General features: G+C 40.6%; 1 protein-coding gene across 3 annotated transcripts in view; it reads right to left on the bottom strand.

Annotated features, from left to right (window-relative positions):
• Positions 1-2,154: 2,154 nt before the first annotated feature.
• Positions 2,155-22,510, bottom strand: part of FLI1 (Fli-1 proto-oncogene, ETS transcription factor) — a 125,463-nt gene continuing 105,107 nt past the window's right edge. For all 3 annotated transcript variants that reach the window (XM_081281546.1, XM_081281545.1, XM_081281544.1), the window contains 4 exons: positions 10,041-10,106; positions 8,050-8,109; positions 5,822-5,869; positions 2,155-4,118 (listed from right to left, as the gene is read on the bottom strand). In XM_081281546.1, the coding sequence (XP_081137672.1) occupies positions 3,589-4,118; positions 5,822-5,869; positions 8,050-8,109; positions 10,041-10,106 (704 nt within the window). In that variant the 3' untranslated portion in view covers positions 2,155-3,588. The remainder of the gene's footprint in view (positions 4,119-5,821; positions 5,870-8,049; positions 8,110-10,040; positions 10,107-22,510) is intronic.

The following is a 22,510-nucleotide window of genomic DNA, read 5'->3' on the forward strand; positions in this document are numbered from 1 at the left end:
AGGTCATTAGGATAAAACCCTCCTGAATGGAATTTGTACCTTATGAAAGGGATCCCAGAGAGTTTCCTTGTCCCTGCCACCTTATGAGAACACAGTGAGAAGCTGCCATAATCAGAAAGTGAGAACTTACCAGACGTCAAATCCAATGGTGCCTTGATCTTGGACTTGCCGGGCTCCAGAACTATGAGCAATACATTTCTCTTGCTTATTAACCACTTAGTCTATGATAGTTGGTTATAGTCTCCTGAGTGGACTAAGAAAACCTCCCCTCCCAGGGCTGTTGGCTGGTCTCCTGAATTGGAGAGGATCAGCTTTCCTTAGAATTGCTCACAGGCTTGCTGAGAACCTCTCTGCTTGGCTTTCACTGTTTGATAGACAATATAAACTTCATGCTACAGGTACAGAATGATTAAGTGGGGGAAATACTGGCTAGCAGCTGGGAGGGTAAACAGCCTGTTTGCTGGGGGCAGCGAGGCAGCTGGATGCCTGTGAGCCAGCAAGTAAACTTTAAGTCTTGGCATTACAGGGGACTAAGTTTCAGTCCTCCCTCAGTACAAATGCATATAAGGGCAAAATGCATCACGGTCCTGTCAGTGAGTGGACTGGCTTCTGAACCATGGAATAAATTACTGTAGAACATATCAGGATGCAAGTTTCAGTAAAAGTTTCAAGACTTTGTATAGGTAATAAACAAAAGCCAGGGTTTGAATAAGAAATGTTAAAAAAAAAACCCTCCTAAAAGGATAAACTCCTAAAGGTATGAGCATCTGTACTTGTTAGAGCAGTTAGAAATGTGTGCTTCTGTTTTTCCTAATGAATATTTTGCAGAGTTTAAAATTGATGTGAAAATTCCTTGCCTGGAATGGAGAATTCTAAATGAATCTATTAGACTATTCTTAAACATACCTGGCCTTCATCATTTCTCTTTCTATGCTCGGGCCAATAATACCAAGTTTTTATTTTCTCTTTCTTAAAAAGCACTAGAAAATTCACACAAGTACATAAACATACACATTGATGCAATATAAAGTATATAATATAAAATATTATGTTTTGTGTTTTATAATAGATAATACGTATTATTTGCCCTTGGGTATTTGTGGGGGGATTGGTTCCAGGACCCTTTAAAGACATCAAAATCTATGAATGCTTAAGTCCCTTATGTAAAATGGTATAGTGTTTGCATACAAACTATGTATGCCCTTCCCTAAATCTCTAGATTATTTAAGATATCTATACAATGTAAATTCTTTGTGAACAATTGTTTAGGGAATAATGACAAGAAAAAAGTCTGTACATATTCAGTATAGACGCAATTTAAATTTTTTCTGAAATTTTTCAATCCTTGGTTGGTTGAATCTGCAAATGTAGAGGGTCACCTGTAGTAATAATATAACCATTGTCTATGTCATTGTGCATATATGGAAAATATGTGTTTAACATATTTTTTAATGGTGAGGTGCAATATTAAAAAAATGGACACCAATGTTCTGGAACACACCTCTTTTCATTTGGTAGACAGGAACCAGCATGTACTCCATTTTACCTGAGAATGCCACAGGTTGCTAATGCTGTGAGTGTCCTTGCAACATGAAGGACTTTCAGGGTTTCATTCCTTTTGATTGTGTAATAGAGGAAATGAAAACAAACTACATAACAGTTAAGCAATTTGAAGCAAGTTTCTTCTCTGGAAAGGAAAAGGACCTTAAAAATCTGCACGGTCCATAAAATCCTGGCATGGGACCAAAAGGAAGCTGGGCTCTTTTTCTCTTTTGGGAAAGTCAGGAGGTTGACCACCTGGTTTTGAAGTGCTTGGTAGGTGCAATGCAATGAAGTCTAATGGACGAGGTCCATCCTGGATGGATCTGTTTGCTTTGTTCTGGTCCTTGGACACAGATTATCCATGGCCTTTGCTCTCCTCTTATAAAACCATTTCAGACTGAAAGAAGATTTAATAGCATTAAAAAAAAAACCCAAAACACTGCCAACATTATCAACAACAATGCAAACCCACATGGATTTTTTACCTTCTACTGTATGGAATTGTGTATGTATTTGAAGAAATTCTTGTTGTTATAAGTGCTGAGTAGGAAACTTGCCCTGGTAAACCATTTGACCAGTGGGTAAATAAAAAAACAGTGTCAGCAGTTCTGAGAGAAGAAGGCACAATTTATTTAGTCAAATTATTTTACAACATAGTCTTCATTGACAGTTGTCAGCTTAACACTTAATATAGTTAAAAAGTCAACGATTACCTGCAAAATTATATATATTTTAATGTCTAAAAAATATATTGCATATATGGAGCAGGAAAATCCCTCGTCTCCACAAGGGAAAGTTTGGTTGTTCTCTTTTGCGTTGAGATTATTGAAGTTCTGTTATTTACAAACGTTTCCAAAGCATTAAAGATTTAAATGGATTGCCCTTTCTTGCCTGTGCATTCCTGTTAAATAACTGTACCAGTGCTTCTCTTCCCAGTAAATCAGTGACTTAAACGCCCTGTTTTCTTTTCAGCAATAGTCACATTATGCTTTTTAAAAACCAGCTATAAAAACGTACAAATAGCCCAAATGTACAGATTGACAAAAGATGTACAAATTACATTAAAAAAATAACAATGACTGATTTGATAGTAAAATTGCATTTGTGACCGAGGTCAACTCGTTTATTTATCTTTTTAATTTTTTAATCTATTTACTTTTTAATACTGTGAGATATAGGAAAATAACTCTGCATAATTTATACAGTAAGTTGCCTTCTGAATGATTGACCCTGGTCTGATGGTCTGACAAACGCACAGCGCTTGCGAATCTGTTCAAGTTAGAAATCCCTATGACTTTTCAAAGTTCTGGGACCCACTGTCATTAAAAAAATTTATTTAATTCTCTGTCTTTTAGGAATGTCTGTATTTGCATTAAAATTTCTTAGTTCATATTCTTGACTATTTCTAGAGAGAATGGTCAGTGAGTACATATTGCCCCACGGATGGGATTTTGCAATGCCCATGGCTTCTTAAATACACACATATATGTTCTTTCTTTCAAATTCCAGTTGGGTGAAAACATCACTGGCTAACAGCCAGTGTTCCAGTTGCCATCCACTGAGTTAGGTTCCCCCCCAAAAGATTATAAGCTTCCTGTGTCTATTTTCACTAAGTCTCAAACCAGAACATGACTGGTTAAGTCCATGATTTATTATTGTACTGAATTCTACAATGATGAGACCCGTGTGTTGATAAGAAACTGCTCTGCTCACACAAATATAAAGAAAATTATAGCTTCTTTCTCAGAACCATGATATAACCATTCCAGTCATCTAAATAAACAACTCATATGATGATAGGAGATTGAGAATCCAAAATGGCGTACTGGCCCATGGAATGTTCCATCTCTTTGTTCAGGTAGAGGAAGAAAAAGTTATTGACATTAAAAAAAATGTTTTTAAGAACAAATACAAAAGTTCTATCCAATGAAAAAGAACATCCAGTTTTGTTTTCTCTTCAAGGCCACCTATGTCCTTTAGAGTCCAAAGTGTCCAGGAAGAGTGAGAATTGGAGCTTCAGCTAGAAGGCCACTGATGAGTAAGCTTCTAGTAGTAACTGCCTAAGTGTGAAGGCACATGGGTGTTAGGATGACGAGGGACATTGGGATTAGGGTAGATCCCACCAGTGGGAGAGGTCCAGTATTGTGACGCTGCTCCAAAGAAGCTGGAAGAAGTGACAGGCATGGAAGAAGGGTGGGGAGGGACAAAGTTCACCTTCTGTTGGTGGGCGTGGTAGGAAGGCATGTAGGGGATATCAGAAGGGTACTTGTACATGGACGACTCGGTTGGATGTGGCTGCAGAGCCTGGGCAATGCCGTGGAAGTCAAATTTATAGGCATACCTTTTGCCATGCACTTTGGTCATAATGTTTTTATCGTAGTAATATCGGAGGGCCCGGCTCAGCTTGTCATAATTCATGTTGGGCTTGCTTTTCCGCTCTCCCCAGCGCCTGGCCACCTCATCGGGGTCCGTCATTTTGAACTCCCCATTGGTCCCCTCCCAGGTGATACAGCTGGCGTTGGCACTATCAGAGAGTAGCTCGAGGAGGAATTGCCACAGTTGGATCTGCCCACTTCCTGCAGGCAGTGAGGCAAACAGAAGAGTATCTCAGCCTGGGGAACTCAGAGCCCAAAACTCCCTGATGGGGATTCTTTCAACCTTTGTAAGAAACCTCATTTCCTTTCACATTGAGAATCACTTTGACACGCCCTTCTTACCATTCTTTTTTCTTTTTAAAGATGCGTAACAATTGTATGTATTTATGGGGTACAGGGTGATACAATATGTAATAATCAAATCAGGGTAAGTAGCATGTCCCTCACCTCAATATTTATCATTATTTTGTGATGAGGACATTAAAAATCTCTAACTAGTTTGAAATGTACACTAAATTATTACTGTATAGTGGTTATCACTAAGAGGGGCATAATAAGCACAATTAGATCTTAAGATAATTTGCCCAAAGACCTGATAATAAAGTGCTGGCTTTGTCCCAAACTAGCTATTATGGACTTGGGCAAGTCAAGTTCCTATGTCCTTTTTGGCAAGATTTTTGATTCCCTTGTAGTTAGACTTGAATCACTGTGTGATTTCTACTAAGTGATGAAGTCACCCAAGGTCTTCCCTGTCAACTTGTCAATTGTCATAGAGAGAAGGCACTTACAGGCTCAGGTTGACCAAACCAGGTTCCCTAGCAGAGTTCTAGTGTTTAGTTCTCAGCTCTAAGTTCTATGCAGAAGAACTTGAACAGAGAGAAAAAGAGTAGGAGGAGATGCTGGGTAGCTTCTTTATCTTGGTCACGTGTGAAAGAATAGGTAGGGAGACTTAGTTCCCTGCAACAGGAAGACTTGTGGGCCTCACTGTTGCAAAGGGTCTATTAGCTCCCAGTCTTAGTCGTTTTTGTTTAGAATAACTCACCCAGGGGTTATTTTTAATAATAAACCCTGAAGCAATGTCAAGTGTACTTTCTGTGCAACTTTTCAGGGACACAGCTCTTTTAGAAGGCCAGAGAATTCTACAACACTTTCTAAAATCAAAACTGAAACACTAGCCAGGTGCAGTGGCCTATGCCTATAACCCCAGCCATTTTGGAGGCTGAGGCAGGGGGATTAAACTTTGAGACCAGCCTGGGCAACTTAGTGAGACCCTATCTCAAAAAATAAAAAGGGATGAGGTTATAGGCCAATGGTAGAACACCTCTGGGTTCAATCCCTAGTACCTCAAAAAGCAAAAACAAACAAACTAACTAAAGGATTGTTTTGTTGTTATTATTGTTGTTTTGGTACTGGGGATTGAACTCAGGAGCACTTGACCATGGAACCACATCCCTAGCCATATTTTGTGTTTTATTTAGAGACAGGGTCTCACTGAATTGCTTAGTGCCTCACCATTGCTAAAGCTGGCTTTGAACTCGTGATCCTCCTGCCTCAGTCACCCATGCTGCTGGAATTACAGGCATGTGCCACCATGCCTGGCCTAAAACACTTTTGGAATATTTGTTCACTTGATTCTTTCATGGATGGGATAACAGATCTCATAGGAGTTGTTTCCTTTCTTACTTCTCCCTTTTTCCTTATTGAAACTTCTACCTATGCCATTTGCTAGTAGTCTGAACCTCAGCAGAGATGTTGCTATACCCTGGAACAGGTGTTTAGCAGTTCAAGGGAAGAAGCATAGGCTACTCCACATTCAGGTGTCTGCCCTCAGGACATAGGTCTCCATGACCACCCAAAGCTTGGAGACACTCTGCAAAGAAAGGCTTGCAGGCCAATGCACTTACCAGGATTGGCTAGACGGCTACTGGTGGGGCCCAAGATCTGATATGGATCTAAGGAAAAATAAAGGAAGTTAGCTTTGCTGTTAATAAAAATATAACAATAGCATCAATGATAACAAAACTCCAATGATTTCTATTTTTATTGCAATATCATAGGAAAGTCTGATTTCAGAAAACTTCATTGCTTTTATTTAAATAACTCCAAGATTTTGATCTCAGTATGGTCGAAATATCATGGAATAGTGACAGCATCATTTTTTCATATTTGGTTTCTAAAATTTATAGATTATACTCTCATTACCCAAAACAAAATCATGGAAATGTTTGGAAAGGAGCTGACTAATATTCAACCATGCAGTGAGTAAACTGAAGGATCAGTTATTAAATGGGCTTGAAGAAGGTCTTATGATGAGAGCTGGTCTTTAATAGTTCCACCTAATACTAAAAACATTACTGATGGAGCATAAAAACCACATGCCTGGAAACCAAGCCATTTGAGTTGTAGCCCCAACCTTGTTATAAAGTAAATAATTTGTTGGACAATTTCTGGGTATCAGTTTTCTCATCTGCAAAATGAGTAGGTTGGGCTTCTGGCCTCAGTTCCCTTCTAGAACAACACTCTGTGATTTGAAACTTGGAAAGGACAACACTAACCAGAATTTGTATTTTAGCTCTAAAATCACTGTTCTTAAAATCTCAGTTTACTTACAACTTATGTGATTATTTAGCCATAAAAATTTTTTGCAGTATGGTTTAGGTGATAGTCATCTTTTTTTTTTTTTTTTAATTGAGGAAATCATGGTAGAGAACTGGATCTCAACTTGGCCATGTTAACTCTTCTGTAGGATTTGACTGTTTTATAATTGCAGTTTAAACAAATCAGTTTTAGGTTTCTATTTAGAATCAGTAATTGACTTGAAGAGTCCTTAAGGCCATTTAGTCCACTTTTTTCAATCACACTTTTAGTATGATAAATAAAATATTTTTGGCAGGTAGTGTCTAATTTTGTTGTTGCTGGAATTCGTTTGAAACTCTCTACATCTGACTTGTGTTTCACATCAGGTTTTGTCTTTACCTTCCTGGGCAATTTTCTCTTGTTCTGTCTTGGGTAGAGATGGAGAATGATGTTAGCTCATCTCAAAACAGATGGCTGGTTCAGAACTTAATAGCAGCTATGACGTGTAAAAAATACAGGGTAAAGCTGGGGTCTGGGCTTGGGGACAACAGCTGACTTTAGATCCATAAAGGACTTTCATATAGGGCTTTTCTTCAGGGGGCAAACAAGGAATTTGAAGAGGAAAGTATTGGGAGGACTTTGGCTCAGAGAGTGGAATTGAGCTGAACTAAGTAGTCAACTCCCTGCTCTTCTGTAAGTATTGAATTAAAGGTGAGTTAAGTGTAGGACCAAAACATTATAGAAGGTGTCAATAGGCTTGAGTCTCTAAGTTCCATTCCAATACTAAACGTCTTTAAGACCATGGTTTAAAAGTGTCTTCTGTCTTAAGCTAAATAGATCCATCAAAGGATGAGGATATTTTTGGAAAGTATGGTTTGGTGAAGCATAAAAGGCTCATACAAGAATGTAGGATGCTGGGTGAAAACTCAAGTCCTTTCATACACCAGCTGTGTAGTTTTTAGCAAATTACTGACCTCTCCGGGCCCTGGAACTTTAAGTTCCTTTCACCTATACTATTTTACAAGTCTGTCTGATTTTAATACTTATTACTTAATTCACAGATATATTATAGGGAATCAAATATAGACTCTTTTGGAAAGAAGACAGACATAACATACATAGTAGTTATCTCTCCACATAGGTGGGGGATTGGTTCCAGCTGCCATGCCTATTCCCCTGCATCAAATATACCAAAATCCATGGTTTCTCAAGCCCCCAATGAAATGTATTGTAGTATTTGCATATGACCTACATAATCATCCCATATATTTTAAATCATCTCTACATTACTATAATACCTAGTACAATGTAGATGCTACATAAATGGCTGTTATACTCTATTATTTAGGGGATAATGACAAGAAAAAAGTCAGCATATCTACAGCCTTTTTTTGGTTTTTTTGACCATTTTTTGTTTTGAGGTTGATTGAACCCCTGGATGCAGAGCCCACAGGTATGGAGGGCCAACTGCATATTTTCTAAATCCTCCATCCAGAAGTGGAGCACGTGGAATTCATAAGAAGCAAAGGAGAGAGTGTACATCTAAGTCAAGTACCTGGCTGGGGCCGCTGTTCTGTGTTCTTACTCATCGTTTGTGCCCCTGAAAGGGGAGGACCTGAGCAGAGGAGAGAAAAGATGTGAGACATTCTCCATGAGGGAAAGAAACATCTTGTCAGAAGCCAGAAGGCGGATGCCTGGGCTTCCATTCACTCAGGCTCCATTGACTCATATTCATTTCATTTTATAAATATTTATCAAGGATCACTATGTGCTGGCCCTGTTCTCTGTGCAGGAGATTCAGCAGTTAACAAGCAGTTGCTGTAGAGCTTACATTTTAACAGAGGAGACAAAAAAAAAATTAAGGAAACAAACAAACAAATACATAAACAAATAAATAAATAAATAAGAAGTAGCTGGGCATGGGATTATAGGCATGTGCCACCATGCCCAAATCCTAGCAACTCCAGAGACTGAGGAAGGAGGATCGCAGGGCCAGCCTTGGCAACTTAGCAAGGCCCTGATAAATTTAGCAAGACCTTGTTTCAAAAAAATTAAAATAAAAAAAGGGCTGGGATGTTGCTCAGTTTTTGGTGCCCCTGGGTTCAATCCCTGGTACCCCAAATTTTAAACCAATAGTTTAGTGTGTCTGTTGGTACTGGGGCTACAGAGTTAATTTTAAAATAGGACATTTAGAAAGGTCTTCAATGAGAAGATGATATCTGAGCTAAGGTCATCCGCATCCCATGATTCCATGCTTTGTAAGTTTTGATAGTTCTGACCCACCCCCGCCCCATTCCTACACTTGCTTCTCCATTTTGGATCTCTGTTGCTTTTTGTGTGATCTCTGTCTTAACCTGAGTGGCATCCTTACCACCCTTCACTCTTCCCTCAGACCCATCATCCACTTCACTGTTTAGAAACCTTAGTGACTCCTGGTTGCCTGAGAAGTAAGTCCATCTTCATAGCATCATTCACAATCCCATTCTTACCTTTCCAGGCTTCTTTTCTACCACATTCACTGAACTCCAGGAACCCAGGGTTCTAACCAGATATACCAACTCCAATGCCTTCCTCCTGTATCCTTGTCTACTGAAGTGCCTTTCTACCTCATCTCCCCAGGTGCAAACCCTGCCTCTCTTTCCAGAACTAACTTAAATGGTAGCAGGTCCACAGAGTCTTCCTGGATATCATCCAGATGAAAAAAAAGGGAGTGTATGATTTATGCCCTGCCCTGTTTGATTCATCTTTGTGAGTCCCAAGGAGCCAAGTGCTAGGTGCAGAGTAAGCAAATAATGAATACATAAAGCCAAAAGGGATCTTAGTAATTGCTTAGGCATTCATTTGAAATCATAAGTGCTTTCTCAAAATTATTGTCTTTAATTCATTGGCTTGATATTTTACTTCCTAAGACAACAGGATTGACATACTTTGGTTCTGAACTCATGAATCATTCTCTTTCCTAACTCCCTTAATGGGAAGTATTGGGTTAACTGTCATATCCTCACCAGCTGGTGGAAAAATTGATGACTCTGACCTCTACCATCTTCTCATCAGGTTATCTTGCACCTCAGTCATTCACAAAATAAGGATAGAAACATTGGTTTGACTAAGCCTCATCAACTGGAGGAACAAAGTCATAGAGGTTCATTATCCTGATATAACTTACAGAATCCAAACCCAGTGACCTTTCATTCCTACAGAAAGTTGTCCCAAGAAACCTTTCAAACTCCAAAAATTCTAAAACCAAGTGCAATGAAATAAATCTCAAAGATTTAAACAAAAAAATCCCATACAATCTTTCAGGGAGTGGGTATCATGGATAGGTTCTAAGTTGAAAATTAATATATTTTTTCTTTTAGTGCTGGAGATTGAACCCTGGTCCTGGTATGTGCTAAGCATGTGCTCCACCACTGAGCTATACCCAGCTCCTGGAAATTAATGTTGATATCTATTCATAAAGCATGGTGCTATATCTCATGGTCCTATTCTCCACCCCATCCTCAGGAAAACGCTTTCCTCCCAAAGAATGCTATGACATTTACTTACTTTTGTTGAGGCCAGAATTCATGTTATTGCCCCATCCTCCTCTCCTGACTGAGTCATAAGAAGGATCTAATGAAAAACAATAAATAGGGATATGTTAGCTTTGCTTGCTTTGCAAAAAGGTTGCATGGAGATTATCTCTTAGTGATCAGAAGAAATTAAATTTAGTTCAGCAATAACTTTTTAAACATCACTAAATTCCTGAAGTGTACTTTTCCCCTGGGTTTGGGGGTGGGGTGGTGGAAGAAACATGAACACTGATTTTGAGAAGGTCTCAGTCTTATCTGGAAGCTGAAGTTGTATGGACAACCCTAAATTTGAAGTTGGAGGAACAGTTGAAGTTCCTGGTGATTAATGAATCATAAGACTGCTCTGAGCCTTAACTGTCTTTAATATGAAAATACAATTTTACCTTATGGGGTTGTACTAATGACCAAATGAGATTACGTATGTAAAGCACCTTATACAGTTTTCTACAAATATAAATTAACAAGAGGTTAGAAAGAAAACGTGTCCATAGTTGTATAGCAAAGTCCCTTGAGCAACTCTGAAGAGATGGGGAATGTCCAGATGAAAAGTTCCATGGCTGAATATCTCAAAGTCTAAGCCTCTGACATCCCTGGGAGGCCACCACCAGCCTCTTATTTCAGCACACCAATGCTGTCGGAGGATTCTTAGAGTGTGAGCCTATTCCAGGCTGTCTTAGGTCTCTCAGACTTTTCTGCTAGTAGTAGAGGGGGCTGGGCTTGATGACCATAGAGAAAGGGAAAAGGCCAGAATTATGGTTCCTGCTTGGAAATGACTAGAAGCTTGCTTCTGGGATATACTGGAGAAAATTCCATGGAACCTGAACTTTTGTGTTCCCCAATCTTTTTTCAAAGAGTCCAAACATCTACAGAACTTTGCTCAAAAATTGCCTAACTATCTGGCTGGATACTTTCGTCGTTTCCTTTCTCATGGTGTGAGTCCCATTGAGACTTGGAGAAGGAATAGCAGGAGGGCTTAAGGATACAGAATTATGACTTTCAAAGTCTTTCCACGAACAACAAAGAAACCATAAAAACCATTTGAACAAATGGAGCACAAACCTCATCAAACAGCAGTCTGACAGGGTGAAACACAAACCATCCCTTTTGACCCCTTCTGAGCCTCTCCAACAAATTAGAATAAGAACTGGGAATATGGATGGATGCATCCGATTGCCTGTTCTCACTGTTACTGGCTAAGGAGAACCAAAAGACAGGGACAATTTTCTTGTGGAAAAATCCACGTGCAGATGCACATTCTTCATGGCTCTGGAAAAGTCAGTTCAGTTTTTAAATTACAGTCTTTAGCAAGTGGCATGAAAAGCAAAACAGAGAGCGAGGGGGAGGGGGATGCAGAGGAAGGCCAGGGAAGGGGACAAAGAGACAAAATTTAACTCCTTTAAGTCATCCGTCTTTATTTTTATCTGACTTTTTAAAATCTCTTTTGCGATTCCTCCTGAAAACAGATTCTTCTTGTTTAAAAACAAACCAAGAAAACGGAAAGCCATCTTGTTATGAGCTTGGAGTGAGGATGAAGGTTCTACAAGGGCTCTGCAGGGGTCTGTCAGTGGTGGGATAAACAAAGGGGAAGGTGAGAGTCATCCAAGATTTGTCCTTGGGTGGGGAAAGGGAGGAGGCTGTTCCATTTAGCCTCCAGTCATTTATGTGGGACGAACTTCTGCACTGTATTATGCTCAGCCTCAAAGTAGATGTGACAGAATAATGAAACAAATTTCCTGGCCTTGCACTTAGATCTGAGATGATCATCAAGATAGTGAAGAAATGTGGTCCCATGCTAAAGGCATGGTGGAGATTTCAAGGGTTACTGGAGGTTAAGGAGGGAGAGGCAAGTAGAACTGGGAGCAAAGATACCTTCAGAGGGATGGTGGACTTGAGTGGGGAGGGGGCAGTGTGAGCAAAGCAGCAGCAGGAATTTGCAGGCATGGGTGGTGTGATGTCAAGTGCATGACCAAAGAGGAGGGATGTGGAGGGACAGGAGAGAGCAAGGAGAAAGGGCCAGTCAAGGCCATGTTGAAGAAGCTAAGTAAGCTTTGTAAACTTGGTAATTCAGACAGGGGAAGTCAAACAGGGAAGGGGTTCAGGTATACAATGGTACCTGGGAATCAGAGTGCCATGGAGAACAGGCTCATGGAATGTGTAGGATGCATCTGGGAGCATAAGGGAAGGGCATTTTGTAAGAACACTATAGAAAGTAAATTGAAAGTGACAAATTCAAGAAAAAGAAAGAAATCCTTTGGGTATGAACTGAGGAGTCGTTCCATTCCAAGTTTTCTGAGAAATCTGCATACGGCTTTCCATAGTGATTGCATCAATTTGTAGTCCCACCAGCAATAAGTGTTCCTTTCCCCCCACATTCTCACCAACAGTTATTGTTACCTGTATTCTTGATGATCGTCATTCTGACTGGAGTGAGATGAAATCTTAGAGTGGTTTTGATTTGTATTTCTCTAATTGCTAGAGATGTTGAACATTTTTTCTTATATTTGTTGATTATATTTTTTTCTTCTGAGAAGTGTCTGTTCAGTTCCTTAGCCCATTTATTCATTGGGTTGTTGTTTTGGTGTTGAGCATACTACAGTGATGTGGCCTCATCAATGTTTATAACAATTCAATTCAAAATAGCTAAACTATGGAATCAATCTAGGTGCCCTTCAATAAATGAATGTATAAAGAAAATGTGGTACATATATTCAATGGAATATTACTCAGCTTTAAAGAAGAATGAAGTTATGGCATTTGCTGGTAAATGGATGGAGTTTGAGAATATCATGCTAAGCAAAATAAGCCAATCCCCCAAATCCAAAGGCCTAATGTTTTCTCTGATATGCAGATGTTAATTCACAATAAGAGGGGCAGGGTGCTAGGGAGGGACAGAGTTACTTTAGACTAGGTAGAGGGGAGTGAAGGGAGGAGAGGAGATATGGGGATAAGAAAGATAATAGAATGAAACAGACGTTATTACCTTATGTACATATATGACTGCATGACTGATGTGATTCTACAACATGTATAATCAGAAAAATGAAAAATGATACCCCATTTATGTATGATCTATCAAAGTGCATAAATGCATTCTACTGTCATGTGCAACTAATTGGAACAAATGAAAAAATTATAAAGAAAAAGAAAGAGAGAAAGAAAATCCCACTAAGTTCAAGGAATCTGTATGTGTCATCTGAAGTCCTGACTTGTGTTCTCACTTACTGCACTGATAAAAATCTCTGTTTCAAATTTTTTTCTACTCAATCACTTAAGGCTTCAATCCTGGCTGAAAGCTATGCTAAAACCACTCAGAACTATATTTTTTTGAGTCCAAATTATGGCCCATCATGGGTACAGTTGCTATTGACTTCTTATTAGATTTTCTTCCTATTCTTTTATCTAGCTCCAGGGACAGAGCAGGCCTGGAAAGTTCCAGAATTGTAGGAATGAATTCCCTCTTACCCACAGTGGGTAGATGGTCAATGGGTTCTTCTCTAAGTCACCAATCAGAGTTCGAAACCAGGGAAGTGGCCTGGCAGTCCCATCTTTTCTGCCATGTCTCAGTCTTGAGGAGGGATGCCAGACCTTCTGGCAGGCCTTTCTCACAGCAAAACCCTAGAAGTCCCAACAAACCATACAGTCCTACCAAAAGTTAAAAAAAGGGAAAAAAAGGAAGTGACATATACAGGGAGGCCACCCAGCAATCAGCCTGAACTTGTTCTCACTGTGAAGTTAATAGAGCAATAAACAGCCACGGCCCATGCCGTCAGCACCTCTTCAGCCAACCAACAAGTGGAGTCGTCTGTGGAGTCAAAACAACAGAGATCCCAGGGCTCCCTCCCTTTTGCTTTTTCATTCCCCTCCATTTCCATGGAAAATTCTACCACTATACCTAACTCTTCAAAGGACAGCCAGAGCCCATTTACTTAGGATTTAACCACTACATTCTGTAAGTGCTAGAGTTCTTGGGGACACCCACTCAATGGAAGACTGAAATTAAAACCAATGTTTTGAAAGCAATTCCTGCTGCAAAGACAAAAGTATGAAGATGGAGAAGGCTGAGGCCAAGAGCTAAGGTCTGGCATCCTGCCTTAGAGATTTGAAGAACTGACACAGCCATGAAACAAAATGAGATATCTAAGTAAACACTCCACACAGTGCCTAGCACAGAGTTGACCTCCTAGAAGTTAGCAATCAGTATTAGGATTTTAACCCTTATTATATATCTAAAAAAATATTCACCTTCAGAAACATGTTGGCCAGCCTCCCAAATGCCAGATCTTCCCCCTTCCTCTCTCCTTTTTACTCTGCTTTTCTAATATTTCCAGTTATAGCCTAACTGAATCAATAATCAATTCATGTTAGCTTTCTGTTGTTTGTATTCCCCACCTGAAAGTCAGGTCCCCAAGGGCAGGGAGTTAGGCTGTGCTCTCTGACTCACACAGTAAGCATACATTATTGGTTGAACGAATGAGAAAAGTGGGCCAATATTTTCTCCTTGCTAAATGTACACCCTTCCTTTCATTGTTTATTAGCTAAAGAGAATCCAAGATTCCCACTTTGACTTCTTCCTACCCCCCTAAGTCTTCAGGTGATTTATGTTTGGAGTGATAAGGAACATAGACTATGTCAACCCTGTGCCCTCTGAATGTGTTGGACAATCATCCACATATTTGGGGGTAGAGACTAAAAGTTTGACCCTACAGGGAAGTCAAGGATTGGATGCCACCGATTAGGTGGCCTGCATTTCATTTCCTATACAGTCATGCACCGTATAATGATTTTTCTGTCAACAGCAGATGGCATACAAGAAAATGGTCCCATTAGGTTTTATTGCCTAGTGATGTCACAGTTCCCTTAGTCTGCCTAAGTATACTCTGTGATGCTCTTACAGGATGAAATCACCTAACCATGCATTTATTAGAATCTATCCCTTTGTTTTTTTAATTGGTGAATTTTAATTATACATAATGGTAGGATTTATTGTGATATATTTTTATAGGCACATTGTATAATTTGATATATCTCATTCCCCTTCTTTTATCCTCCCACTATCCACTTGCTCTTCTCTACTGATCTCCTTTCTATTATTATTCTTTTAATTACTACATTATGATTATATAAAATCAAGATCCACTGTGGTATATTCATACATGGATATAGCATATTTTGGTAGATTTTGTTCCCCAGTCCTTTCACATGCCCTTCTCCTCCCCTCTCTTGATCCTGTTCCCTCTACTCTATTAGTCTCCCTTCTATTTTTGTGAGATCCCTTTCTTATTTCTCTCTCTTCCACATATGAGAGAAAACATCAGACACTTGACTTTCTGAATCTAGCTTATTTTATTTAGCATGATAGTATGTGTCCCATTGCTAAGCAGTGCAATGTCATTGCTGAAATGAGGGTTCGGGGTATTGTTTTTCCTACTTCCTTCATGTTACATGGATGCCTGGCAGTGTGATCAGTTCTGGTACCAGACACACTAACAGAAATATGACTACAACCAACGTGGAAAAGGTAGACAAGGGAGCTAGCAGCTAACACTCCTGCACAAACTGTCACCTTCCAGAGCCTGACACCATCTGCATCAGCTTCTTAGGCACCCAGATCTCCAGTATGGTGTACTAGCTCCAAGGAACAGCCTGAATGTGCACAGTGGAGTTCCTGAACGTGGTGCAAGGAGGCTACATTCCGAGAACTGACTTTTGAGAAGATAAACTTGAGGCCAAAGATACAGTGTGCAAAAATGTGCCTGTTTCAACCAGCACAGGAGTTGACAATGTCAGAACTTCCTTGTGGTGGCAGATGCTTTATCAGCAGAAAAATCACACACTGATTCTAACAAACTCACTTTTTACTTTAGTGAAGGCTGACATTCTCTGGCTTTATGGAGTACCAAGATGACAAATCCTATTGTGATTCATTTTCAGAAGAGTCACCAAAGAGCTTTGCCTGGGGTTTCTGGTTTCGGGCAGTCCCGAGATCAGTTTTTGCCAAAGCAAAGAGACCTGAGCCTGGTTCTGGAGAATCAGGGCACTGCCAGCTATTGTGGATAATTCAGCCTCCCATATACAATGGCCTAAACAGTTTCTCTATTATGCAATGCTCAGTGTGGCTGAATTTGACACTAAATGCTCTCTTAGATTCCAGGAGAGCCTCCCAGGGTAGAGAAATATGAGCTTGGAGATTTTCTTCCTGCAAGTTCCTTTTAGGAAGGGAAGGTCTTTGCTGGATGTGACCCTGGATGTGACCCTGGCATAGACCTACCAGTGCTAATTCACTTTCTGTGTGAAGCCTTTAAACCTGTCCTGGAAATATGGCCAAATGTCTCAGGATAGACATTTCTTTCTGCCTTGATGCCTTCAGTGAGCTGTCTGCAGGCCCAGGTGTGCCAGCCAACATGTTACTCTTCACTTTGTTATGACCTCACCCTGCAGCCAATAAAGCAGGGACACCAGCAGCACACAGGAGCTTCACTCTTGGTCCCCTACAACATAAGACTTCACTCTCAATGATTTGGTGGAAAAAGATGCATTTTCCCTGAAACTTCTCATTTAATTTCTGGTTGCTGCTGAGAAGCCTGGCAACACTGAACCCTGTTTATTCTCGGAAAGCCCTGCTTCTGAATACAGGCCTTTCAGCCCAGGAATGGGCAAGGCTATTTCTGCTTCAAGCAGAGCAAGGACCTTAATGGCCAGATCCAGATGTCTTTCTTGAGAAAGTGAGATTGCCAAAGGAAAATACTCAAATGAATGGGGGTCCCGAGACCCAAAGCCTTCTACTTTCAACCAAGATCCAAGCCCACTATGGAGGACAAACAAGGTAGACCTCTAAACCACATCTCCCTCTGATGTCCTGTGCTTCTAATGGACTCTGACTTGAGGGAGAGCAGACTGTACTGGCCACCAACCCAACTTGGGTGCTTTGCTCTGGGCTCTCCTTATACCATGTCCCTCCTGTGAAAGCCTATAGTGCTTCATGAACCCAGCCCAAAACTGAGGACCAGCTTCCTGTGATGGTCTGTGCTAAAGCCCCTGCCCTTAGCTCTGTCAGTGGCCACACCACTCCTGAAATTCTCTTGTCTACTGGGTTTGTCCTCCCACTTCAAAATTAGTGCAAAGACAAGTAAAACTTAAGCGGGACTTAGGGCTCCACCATGGAGGTATCTGTTCTCTCTGGCGGGCGTCAGGATTATCTCAGTGGCTACAACCTGGCCCTGACATCACTTAGCCCTGTTCCAGTCCCAGCTCTGCCATTATTCAGCTGAGTGGTCTTGATCACATTTCTCTGTCTTTTGGAACCTCAAGCTCTACTTCTCTAAAAAGCATATATTACAAATGCTTTATAATGTTGCCATGAAGACCAAACAAGCATTTGATAAATGGTGATCTAAAAATTCCCACCATACATATGTATCATATTCTATCTTATTTGCACCTCTACAATGTCTAACTTGGTGAAATAAGGTTAAAAATCTCCTCTAGGGAGGCCTTTAAAAGGAAGAGAAGACCAAAGGTCCTAATGGGAGAGGGAAAGTTCCAAATGAGTGCCTCTGAATCAGTGATTTCCAAACATGAATAAAGTGTGGCATGAGGCCCAGGTATTATCAGCCTCTTTGTTCCTATCTATCAGCTACTTGTGTCCCTGTGGGCCCTGAAGCTCAGGACTAGGACCTCACCTCATTTCAGTCCATTCTAGAGGAGACACTCTAGTCTTTGCTTCAGTGGCTCCTTACGTCTCAAAGAAACACAGAGGAGCTTGGCTTCCACCAGACCTCAGGAGGAAGAAGCTATCCAGGGCAGCCTTTCCCCAAGCTTGGAACTCATAGAAGGAAAGAAGGACGGAAGGAAGGAAGGGAGGGAGGGAAGGGGGGGAGAGAGAGAGAGAGAGAGAGAGAGAGAGAGAGAGAGAGAGAGAGAGAACGAACAACTATCCTGGATCAGATTTCCTTCACTCACAGATCTTGTCCTGGAATCCAACAGCCTCTCAGCCTCAGAACCGGCCTGCTGTGTAGAGAATAATGGTGGTAGTGTTTCAGACATTACATGTGCAGATGGGGAAAAAAATAGACATGAGCAAAATGCCTGAAAGAAATGGATGGTTTTTAAATATGAAAAGTTTGGAAAGGTAAGTGGCATGCCTGCCAGACCTAGTCTTGCCACTGTCATGTGAGGTGCCCTGCGGAAGCTGGGTCCTTCTTTCACTGTCTCTTCTGTGTGCTCTGTGTCCAAATGACACAGATGTCTGAATGAACTACTTATTTTGATAAGACCTCAAGTAGGGTTTGGGGGCCAGCCCTATGTGGAAAAGCAATTCATAACTGACTAGATGAATTGGGTGTTTGCCAAAAACTCCCTTCCACTCTGAGCCATGTAGATGCAACTAAATTGCACACTTCTTTGGTCAGATCTGCCTCGGGTTTAAGAGAATTCCAGGTTGGAAAAAGAAAACACAACAGTCCACTTAGCTAACCAGGCTTGAGAATAAATGAGCGGCTCAACCCCCTGTACCCTGCAGAGAGCCCTGATCTGACCTTCCCAGGCTGAGATATTCACAGTGAGGTTGCCTTCCCTCTCCATGCAGGATCTAGTTCGGTGTCTGCCTAACAGTTCAGCTTTTTGCATTCTTGTCTTTCAAAGTTCTACATGTCAGGGCTCCCTAGTGAGTCACACTATGTTTATTGCCCCTGTCTTGCTAGTCTTCTAGTGGCATTCTTTAGGTACTTGTCTCCATCACTAGGCTATAATCTTTTGGAAGAGAAGGACTGTATCTTTATCACCTTTGTTTTACCCCCAAACTAGTTCTTGCTTCTCCCCACTAACACCAGCTTGTTGGACTTAATTGATATATTCTATCTGCATTCATTCATTATTCATTCAGTTTTATTGAATGTCTGCTATGGTGCCAGACATGTTTATGTGCTGAGAATACAATGAGGGCTAGACAAACATCCTTCCTCTGTGGAACTTACACTCAAAACAAACAGTAAACTACATTGTAGATTAGAAGGTGATGAATACTACCAAGAGAAGGAAAAGCAGGAGAGGGGTGTAGGCAGCACTAGCCTGGGAGGGTCTCACTGAAAATGTATAATTAGAGCAAAAACTTGATCTGTCTAACATGATGAAAAAGATTTCTAAGGTTCCACGATTTTCTGTTGAGACATGCCTGAATAGCCCTACATTGATCCCGTAGTCCTGGAAAGCCAATTCCTTTATATTAGTTCTTTATGTAATGAGAATTGCTTTATGTCAGAGGGTAGCTGAAAAGCTCATAGCATCTCTTGATGTTTTGATGAGGGATAGGGAAAGGTAAGCTGGGCCCAGTCCATTGCTTAATGTAAATATATTTCTTCCAGTTTTTGCATATTTGTAAGCAGGGTGATTTTCCAGTCTGTGGTCTTAGACTCACATTGATTTAGGATTGCCATCACAATCAAGAAACTTTAAACCTAACATTTCCCAGGACTTGCCTTTTGACAGATGGCTGAAGTGTTTTGCAGTAAAGAACAAGACTCTGGGGTCAGTATGGGGGAAGTGGACAGGTGAGTTCATCCCTAAAGAATATTGTGGGTTTTTTTCTGTGGCCTGGAAGGTAAGCAGGAAATGCATCAGGCCCTGAGTCCTGCATCTATGTATCAGACAGAGGCACAGTAATTAAGATAAAAAGAACCATCCATTCTTAGTAGGTGGAATGTGGTCTCACTTACTATATCATAGAATTGGAGACTCCATTTCAGACTGTAAGGACCTCAGACATTATCTGAACCAGACATGCAAATTAGCCCAGGCCTGGAGGCCCAAAGGCTGAGAAAAAGCACATGTGGCCATGTAAGAATTTTAATAGAAATTGAAAATATGACTCATAGCATCAAAACTGTATTTCTCTAAATTCCTCTAGGATGTTGGGCAAGACTCAAAATTATTTTTCAGGTAGGCCAACAAATTTTTAGGCTCAAAGATTTTTCAAAATTATAACAACAGTGATTTTCAACTCTTCAGAAGAGTGGTACCTAAGTCTTATCAAGAGCAGAACTGTTTGTACTGTTATTAAGAACTATTAAAAGATAATTTCTCTAGTTCAGGCTAAATAGAGAAACAGCTCATTGTAAAGGGAGAGATTCTCGATTGGGGGTCAGAACTCAGTCTGCCTCCCATCTCTCTCAGTTATGCCTTGTGTGAATTTAGGGTAATCTTTCTGCATTTTCATTAGTATATCTTTAAAAGATAGGAAAACAATTGATTATTCCTAAATTTAAAAGTTTGTAAAAGGAAACAGTGAATTTAGTGCTCACAGGGATCTTTAGAGAATAAATAAGGTCATGCATGTGAGAGCACTTTATATATTTCAAAGTATCCTATGGAGTTGCTACAATAGTAGCTACATACTATTCTGCTCCAGAGTTTCCTTCACAGGAGACAAGAAGTTAACCTTTCTTGTGCTAATCAAAGCTATTTTCTTCTCATTCTTTCTTTAGTGGAAATAGAAGACTGAGTAAATTTAATTAAAGTAACAAAGACTAGATTTTTCTCCTTCCCAATAAATCCATCAACTGTCAATGGTATTTACCGAATATCTACAGGACTGGAAGAAAGAATACAGGACCAAATTCATAATTAGAGACTAAAAGGTAATCCGCAATTAGGTTCATAAATAGCTACGAATGTGGGGAGTTCAGTAAAGAGGCTGTAGTCTGAGGGATAAGGAAAAATAGAGCTGGAGGCTGAAGGAATGAATCAGGCATTGAAGGGCGTGTTGGATTTTGACAAAGTAATTGTCCCACTTAATGTTATCATATTCTCTTTAGATTATGCCTGACAAAAATTCAAACTTTATTAAAGAGCCGTGTGAAACTTCTTGATCCTCAAGTGTGGGAGTTTATTGTTCCCAAAGACCAGAGAGGAATAGACCATTCCTGTCCTGGTTAGTGTAGCCCCAGGATTTCTTTCTTGAAGACTTCACCTTCTTCCACAGGGATATTTCACAGTACGAGAGCTCCCTATTATCTTAGATTGTGGCTTCCCTGAAGAAAGGAAGTTGTTACATCTATGAAAAGAGTTTAGGAAAGATTTTGGTATGAAAATAGCAAATGATATTATGTGTACCTTGGCTTTTCTCGAGAAGATGCCCTGAGCCCTGGTACCCCTGACTGGCCTGAGAGAAGCTCCTCTGTCTCTCTTTCTCCAGATAGATAGTAGGTAGAACAATAGACAGACAAATACCTATGCAGATAATGGATATGTGATAGCTGGCTAGAGAGAATTTGGTTTATGAGCATGGGACTAAACAAGCTTTTCAAGAACATAGTCATCGCTTTGCATCTCCAAGTCCACAAATGCTCAAATCCTTACTTGAAAGGGTGTATTATTTGTATATATCCTATGCACATTCTCTCATATATCTTAAGTCATCTCTGGATTTCTCATGTACCTGATATAAGGTAAATAGTTATTATACAGTATTATTTAGGGAATAATGACAAATAAAAAGTCTGTATATGTTCAGTACAGATGCATTTCTTCTCCCAAATATTTTCAGTCTGTGGTTGTTTGAATCTGTGCACATGGAACCCCTGCATATGAAGGACTGCCTATATTTTCTAATAACCATTGCGCTCCAAACTACCTCCCTATCATGGGATTTCTAAATCAACATACAGGCAAAACATGTTTAGGATAGTCTTTGAAGAGGTGGCCACCAGTGGGTTGTCTGGAAACCCATGGACCCTCCCTTTATTTCAAGGTATTTTGGACTCCTGTTCCTGAACACAGCCAATAGGGGCCACATTTAGTTACAAAGCCAGACCACATGGCAGTGCTGATACAGCTACATTAACTAAGACCAATTTCATTTTGAGTCTTAGCTTTGTCATCTGGACTGGGATGAGAGCCCAAGTCAAAGTGAAACTTGGTAGACATGGCAGGACTGAAATAGTCATTGCCCAGAGTCTAGAGATGAATTCGGAATGCAAAACCTGGAAGGTCTACTTCGGAAGTATGAACTGCCACTGAAAAACTAGTCTATCAGCATAGTGGAGCTCCAGGCCTCTGAGCGCTACAGTCTCAGGGCCCCTCCCTAGCTGTGTGGGAGGTGTAGTCTGAGGCTGAGTCTGGTTGGAAGCCTGCTCAGGGGGCCAAGTCACCCACAACTACCTTTCCACAGCCTCACACCTTCTCCCACCCCTTCAAGGCTCACACAAAATCACATCCTTTTATTAAAACGCATCAGGGCTCATGCATTTGTTGTCATTGTCATTAACATTGCAGAACAAATGAGTACTGCCAGGTCCTTTTTTTTCCCCCTCCAGGGAGCGTCTAAGAGCATCTTTGGTAGGCATAAAGACCGAAGAAGACATGCCTAAGGAAAGAGGAAGGTCTAAAGGGGGACTTCTGAGCAGTAGGAATGGGTCTGGGACTGGTGCCTTCTGGCACAGGGGTTGGGGG

Source organism: Spermophilus citellus (assembly GCF_964194105.1).
Source record: "Spermophilus citellus genome assembly, chromosome: 2".
NCBI classification, from domain to species: domain Eukaryota; kingdom Metazoa; phylum Chordata; class Mammalia; order Rodentia; family Sciuridae; genus Spermophilus; species Spermophilus citellus.